The sequence below is a fragment of the Gopherus flavomarginatus genome, chromosome 11 (assembly GCF_025201925.1).
Source record: "Gopherus flavomarginatus isolate rGopFla2 chromosome 11, rGopFla2.mat.asm, whole genome shotgun sequence".
NCBI lineage: Eukaryota > Metazoa > Chordata > Testudines > Testudinidae > Gopherus > Gopherus flavomarginatus.
Genome location: NC_066627.1, coordinates 32,577,361 through 32,584,653, shown reverse-complemented (window position 1 = coordinate 32,584,653; position 7,293 = coordinate 32,577,361). Strand labels below are relative to the sequence as shown.

Below are 7,293 nucleotides of genomic sequence, written 5' to 3'. Positions count from 1 at the left end.
CTCTATCCAACACGCCCCACTCCCTGCACTGCCCGTAGCACTGGTGGCTGGCAGCGCTACAGCTGCACTGCCCAGAACAGAGGACAGGCAGTTGCAATGTGCAGCTGGAGCCAGCCATGCCACCGCACAGCACAGCGCACTGGGTCAGGCCAGGCTCTGCCGCTGCGCTGCCCCTGGAGCTCGCAGCCTCACTGCCCAGAGCATTGCGCCAGCGGCGGAGTGAGCTAAGGCTGCAGGGGAGGGGGGACAGTAGGGGAGGGGCCAAGGGGGAGCTTCACAGGGCAGGAGCTCAGGGGCCGGGCAGGAGGGTCCTGCGCTGTAGTTTGCCCACCTCTGCCCTAGTGAGTCGGCAGCATTGAGGGATGCTGCTAGCACAGCAGAATGCTCTCTCACATGCACCATGTCTGGAGCTGAGTACACACCAGGACAAAGTCTGCCATCTGGGGAGAAAGTGGCTGAAGGTTGGTGTCACGCTTTGTGCTGGGATTTACACCCTGTGTTGCTCCACCTGTGCATTTAGTGTCAGATCATGGGGCCGACACTTGTAATAAAAGGATCATGAGACTAAGACAACATTCAAAGCCAGATGGTGTCTGGAAAATGTCTCTTTATTGATGGGATTCAATGCCAGGTAACAGTAACCTCCGTAACAGATTCAGATCCCCCGAGGAAGAGGAGGCTTTGATGCACAACTTCGCACTCACTCTACAGAACAGATGGCAGCACAGGTGCTCTGGAACCATGAATGCCTTGGTATGTGGCAGTCATTTAAAAAAGGCTCAATCGGGAATGGGAGGGCTCAGGCCCATTTTCATGCACGGCACTCCACTGACAATACCCCACTGTTCGACTGGCAGAGCACACTCCCCAGATTATAGGGAGATACCCACCCCACCCCACCCCCCCTCACCTCCAGCGGTACTACTGTGCTGAAAGTGTGTGATAGGGCTAGGGTTTGGGAGATCAGGGTCACACCCCTTGTCACACACAAATGTGGCTTTCATTGCATCACAATGGAGAGGGACTTATGAGGGACAGATTCTCCTCTCTGACCCCCATATAAAATTCAGCCTTCATTATACCACACTTCAAGCACAACAATCCTCGGCTGTCACAGCAGTTGGAGATGGAAAAGACCTACTAGATCACCCATCTCAGCGCAAGGAGCGACTACAGGACAATCTAATAAGGAAGAAAACCTTTAATGCTGTTACATCTGTGGTGCATTCCTGCACACACTTTGTAGCAGCACTTTTCCACTGGGTCAGCTTGCAAGCCTGCACCTCAATTATTATTCATTCGGCCCAGAGTTAAGAGCCCATGGACAAGGTTTCAGTGGGGGGTCAACTGGCATAGCTCCATTAACTTAGCTGATTCATACTAGCTAACTCCAGTGACATATAACACGGGTGATGAGTTGTCCTTGAGGGCCTGGATCCATTATGCAATATTAACGGATGGAGGAGTCCATTTCAAGGAGGGGACAGGCAGCAAAAAGAAAGCAGTCAGGGATAATGGCACTATCACAATCTCATAGCGATTTCCCATCAAATGGAGCTGCCATCACTTGAGGTACTTTCTGCAACACATCATGTGTAACCTTTAAAGCAGAGATTTTACACCTGCCAGGTCTTTCTCCTGGGACAGGAGTAATAATGGCCCAATGACTGGTTGGCTAGGAGCAGGTTGTCCTGGCTTTGTGAAAGCTGGAGTCACAAGAACTGAATGTGACTTGATGCAGAGATGCCTGTGTAGACTTCATTTTCCAAGTTTCCCAGTGAAGAGCAGAGAGAAATGTCATAAAAATCTTCAGCGTGTTTATTGTCAGGATATATATGTATAAAGGTGTTTAAAAATAGTACTATCCTGCTTTCAGAATTAAAGATATATACACACATATGTATAGATTTTTTTTGCTATTTGGTAAAAAAAAAGAGATAATGACAAATTCTGCAACAATTCTGCCAAAATCAAGGTGAAAGGGGGTTTGATGAGGAATGTTCCAATTGTGTTTGATCCTCTTTTCTGTCTGATGATTTATTCTGGCCTTTTTTCCCCTCCCCCTCTACGTGAAATCAAATATTACATTTAAATTCCTGTGCAATTAAAGCAAAAAACTTCAGAGACAAAGAGGTTGCTGCAGATGCTCTCATTTCACAGTCAGGATTAGCAGAGCAGCCGAGGGAGTTTCTCACATGGGGTCCGGGGTAGAAAGTATATTGGAAGTTGCCATAGTTCCTTCCCCCACCTACACAGAGTCTAGTTACAGCTGAGCAAGAGCTGAGCTCATTCAGGATGGACTTGCCTGCTCTGCAAAGCATCTTGCTGCCTAATGGAAGCTCTCAGCTGTGCACATGGGCCTCACTGGAGAAACCGGTGGCCAGCTACTGTCAATTAACGGCAGGTGGGTTAGAAGATGCTGATTGTCCCAATGCCCATCTCCTTTCTGAAGGTCCAAACTGACCCCATTCGTCACACCTCAGCCTGACCCCATTAGTCCAGAGGAATGGAACAGCCTCAAAGGCTGACTCCACCCATTTTTGGAACAGGGCTTTTTTTTACCCCCTGAGTCCCCGTCAGGATTCTGCAATATAAGAACAAACAATGACCCTTTACAATACTCTAGGAATAACAATGACGTGTAGCTATGGTACGTTTCCGCCCTCCGAGTCCAAGTGCCACCTGGCCATCTGCAGGGATCATTTCTTGTTGGAGATCTGGTTTTCTAAGTCTTCGAGTCGGGCCGTCATCTGAGCGAGTGGTCGTGTTAAGGAAGCTGACGCAGAAACGAGACAGGGTGGCCTGCTGGTGAGAAGAGGGCTGGGGGGGCTTAACATCAGGTTAAGAGGGCGTCAGCCCAACAACATACGGCTAATAACTAATTGCATGACTATTTCACCCACACTAAATGAGGAGAGTCCCCTTTGGGTCTGCTGGAGACACCGTTTTCCTGGGAGGCCTGCAGGCTGACACAGACAGCTGTGATAGTCTTCCCCAGAACAGCTTTTGGACATCCACAGACATGAGCCTGCCCTCACTTTGCACTCTTTTCCCCCTTCCTGTAGGCACCAAACAGACCCAAAGATCCCCTTTACTCTTCCGCTCATCCCATGTTGCAGTAACCTGTCCCTCCAGCAAGAGAAAGCTGGATACAGCTCTGGTAATCCCATTGACACACACAACTGCCATTTAGGGCAAGCATTTTGCACTCATTACTATCCAATTGCTAAGGCACTTGGGAGCCCCTTGCTCTTCCAAAAGGTTATCAGAGAGCACAAATGAACTGCAACTCAGCTCTGCTAGCCATCACTGCCTGGTCAACATCGTAAACGCCATGGGCCAACTCTTCCATGGCAAGTAGTTCAGCCCACGAAACCTCACTGGCTGAATTACACAGAGGAAAAATCAAGGCAGACACTGTCCTTAGAGGAGCTGGAACAAACCCCCAGCTCCATTTGGGTCCTGCACCGACTGTTGCTCAATCCAGGCCCCTGTTGGTGACCCAAAAGGATATGTTTCTCTGTCAGGTTCTCCAGGATGCCCACGGTGTTTGACTGGAACTGCACAAGGGCCTCACACTCACATGGGCTCCGGATCTCAATCTCCCCTTTGCCCTCCTCTGAAAAAAAGAGTTTAAACAGCATCAGGAACCCTCTATCTTTCTATGGCACTTTCTGAAAGTCCTTGATGAGCATTACCCCCAGCTCTTCCGGGAGGTAGGCAGCTACTCTCCCCGTGTTATAGATGGGGGAGTTTGGAAGTGACTTGCCCAAAGATATGCAGGCACTCAGCAACAGGGCCAGGAATAGGAGAGAAAATGTAGCAGAACCCAGGAGTGCTGACTCTCAGACGTATGCTTTACCCTCCTGCTTTCCTCAGACCAATCAGTTTGGATGGAATATTCCATATTGGGAGAAAACACTAACCCCTAGGGGGGTGTTATTCTCGCGGATCCCCACGTACACCTCTCATACACATTGATGGGGGCTACACTGGCTCAGGGAAGGGAACAGGGCATGTTAACAATGGCTACCCACGTGCGGAGATGAGGGAATAGATCCCTTTGGTTTTGACATCACAGTTCACTCTTCTTTTAAAATGACCAGCAGAGCCCCTCACTGCCCTTTTGCCATGTGATTTTATCAGGTCACTCTCTTCAGTAAGCTCTGGAGCCAGGCATTTCTAAATCCCAGATTATTCTCCTAACACTGTATCTCTGCTTATCTAATAAAAACCCAACAGGCTTATCATGGGGAACATGTAACGTCAAACAGTCCTGGAAAACACACTCCTATGTTCAGATTCCCCATATTTGCCAAGCAAGCTTCCAGGCAGAGCATCCACCTCAGATTAACATAAAAACGCACCGGCTGGGACACATTGCTCTGTTGCTAACTAGGGAAGACTTGGATCCTGAATGTCACAGATGCCATTGTTCTGCCTCTGAATTCCTGCCTGTAAGTGCTTTGCAGTAAGGAGGACCCCATACGCTACAGGCACCTTCATGCAGCCTCCCTAACTCAATCATCCACATATTTTGTTGCTTGGCTATAGAAAGGTCTGTACAGAATAAACTTAGTTGTTTCTCTTTATCCCAACTAGCCATGGCAGAGGAGGAGTGTCTGAGCTCTTCTGCAATATAAATATTAAGTAATAATCAAGATCACAAAGGAAATCAAGCCTGAAGGGCTTGGCTCACCTAGAGTTACCACCTGTCTGGTTTTCACCCATACAATCCAGGTTTCAGCTTGTGTGTCCAGGCGTCATTTGACAAGTCCTGATGTCCAGTTTTTTGATCTGCAGCCGAAGAGGCAGAACAGGGGCAGGGGCTGGGTCCCGAGGGAAGAAGTGGAGAAGGGACGGGGCCTCGGGTTCCTGTTACCAGTCATTAGAAAGGTGGCAACCACTACACAGGCTCTGCCAGCACCTACCTGGGCAGATGTTAACTTTGAGGTTGTCGACTATATGAGTCATGGTGCTAAAATCTGCGGAGTACGAGAAATGCTGTTCCACCGGCTCAGAGGCAATTTCTCTCAGCTCCTCTTCAACAGCTTTTCCAACCCCAACCACGAACATGGTGATCCCTGCACAATGGAGTGAAGGGCGGCTCTGTACAAGCTGAACATGCTCAATGGGCATCCTGGACTCAATTGCCCCAGAACATGTCCATAAGGCGGGACCCTCCTAGAATGACATCAGCTGGGCCAATGCTGCCACAATGCTAGTGACCGTAGTGCCCTGGGTGCTTCTGGGAGCATCCTTTGAATATGGCAGCCACATGGATGGGCCATGCAAGGGCTTGGTCAGGATGGCCAGCCCCTAACTTTCTCTGCCTCATTTATAAGCTAAAATGTGTATTATCCTGGTGAGTCAGCAGGCTACACATACCAGGGACTGGGAGGGTCAGTGTCCCAGACACCTAGAGGCCATGAGCTTCTCCATGCTGCAGGCACCCAGGGAGCATCAGCTGTGTGCAGCGAGGGGCAAGCATGGAAAATTTGCCTGGAATTTTGGGTGCATGAAGAGCATCCCCTGAGTCCCACCCACCCAGAGCCCAATGAGCTGTGAAGCCGCTGGGGTTCGTCACCCCTTTCCCAGTGCACCCTCACCTGATTCCTTTGCTTTCCTGGCCCATTCAGAGATATCGTCCTGCGAGCGCCCATCAGTGAAGACCAGCCCAATTCTGGGAATGTTCTGGGAGAAGGGCCTGGCACCTTCAGCCTCTGAGAAGCTGTGCTCTAGCATGTGCTTGAGGGCCAGGCCGGTCATGGTGCCCTTCTCCATATACTCCACCTTCAACACCGCCTTCTTGATGTCTTCTGCTGTCTCATACTGGTTGAGTGGGAACTCAGTACGCACACGGCTGGAGTACTGGACCAGCCCCACCCGCGTGCCGTGGGGCGACACATCCAGGAAATCCACAATCTGGTTCACAAACTGCTTCACCAGCTCAAAATTCTGAGGCCGGACACTCTTGGAGCCGTCAATCACCAGCACCAGGTCAAAATGGCCGCTCTTGCACTCTGCACCAAAGGAAGAGGTGAAAGGTTAGACGGCACCAGCCCTGCTTCCCGCACACGGCCGGCTCCAGGCACCAGCGAATGAAGCAGGTGCTTGGGGTGGCCAATGGAAAGGGGCAGCACGTCTGGGTCTTTGACAGCGAGTCCCTCAGTTGCGGCACAATTGGGCTGCTGTCGAAGTGACGGCAATCAGCTTTATGTTGTTTGGGTCTTTTTCACTTCGCCGCTTGGAGTGACAAAAAAAAGCTGGAGCCAGCCCTGCTCCCGAGGGCACAAAGGGAGAGCTTAGAGCGAGCAGATGCTAGGGGCGGGGGGATCAGAGTCAATGGGCTCTGGGACTCAATAGGGATTCTTCCCCCTGGATTCACTGCTGAGCTACATATGCTGGCTGATGCAGAAAAACAGGACAGAGTACAACTGGAAAAAAAGTGGCTACAATGTCACAGCCCTGAGAAACCACATGAGTGAGGTGATATCTTTTATTGGACCAGCTTCTGTTGGTGAGAGAGGCAAGCTTCCGAGCCTAGAGAGAGCTCTCTTCAGGTCTGTGTTAGCTGGAAAGTTTGACTCTCTAACCAACAGAAGTTGGCCCAGTAAAAGATATCGCCTTGCCCACCCTTGTCTCTCTAATATCCTGCGACAGCTACAACAACACAGCACATAGCCCAGAGAATTCCACTCCGACCCTCTGGCCTGACCCCAGAGATTCTTGGGCATCCTTCTCAAAGCCCCGCCAAATTCCCACCCCCAAGAACTCCCTGTGGGGGCCCTGTGCTTCCCGCTCACATCCCTTGCCAGTCTCTCTCTCTCTCTCACACACACACCTTGCACTGTTGCTTCCATCCCTCTGGCCAAGGAGGACCAGATGGTACCTTAACACTACCATTCAGAGAGAGTCATCACCTCTCCTTAATCAGCCAGAGGCCGCGATACCGAGTGCAGCAGGACTGCCTTCTCTCCTTTCAGGAGTCCGTGTTAGCTTCCCCAGCACATTCAACCTCTTGTGCCTCATATCCCCCAGTCCTCTCCTGGTCCATGACCAATCCTGCCAGCCACAGGGCTGTGTTGTTACACAGCAGTTTGCTTAGTGGTGATCCTCCTACTGTATTTTCTAACCAGAGAGCCCCCTGAAATTCCTGTCTCTGTTTGGGTTTTGGATGTGTCCGTAGCCGAAATGGATCTGGAGCAAAATCCCAGGATCAAGCACTCCTGAACCTTAGGGTGGTATGAAATTCCCACCTAGATCCAGACTCAATTTCACATCTCAAGCTGA

At 50.6% G+C, this 7,293-nt stretch overlaps 1 protein-coding gene across 6 annotated transcripts in view; it reads right to left on the bottom strand.

Moving 5' to 3' along the window:
• Nucleotides 1-610: 610 nt before the first annotated feature.
• The window catches only part of MATN4 (matrilin 4), a 30,773-nt gene continuing 24,090 nt past the window's right edge, over nt 611-7,293 (bottom strand). For 5 of the 6 annotated variants that reach the window (XM_050917341.1, XM_050917340.1, XM_050917344.1 and 2 more), the window contains 4 exons: nt 5,610-6,023; nt 4,932-5,084; nt 3,517-3,619; nt 611-2,760 (listed from right to left, as the gene is read on the bottom strand). In XM_050917341.1, coding sequence (XP_050773298.1) covers nt 2,700-2,760; nt 3,517-3,619; nt 4,932-5,084; nt 5,610-6,023 — 731 coding nt within the window. In that variant the 3' untranslated portion in view covers nt 611-2,699. The remainder of the gene's footprint in view (nt 2,761-3,516; nt 3,620-4,931; nt 5,085-5,609; nt 6,024-7,293) is intronic. The other variant, XM_050917342.1, reaches the window with a different exon arrangement.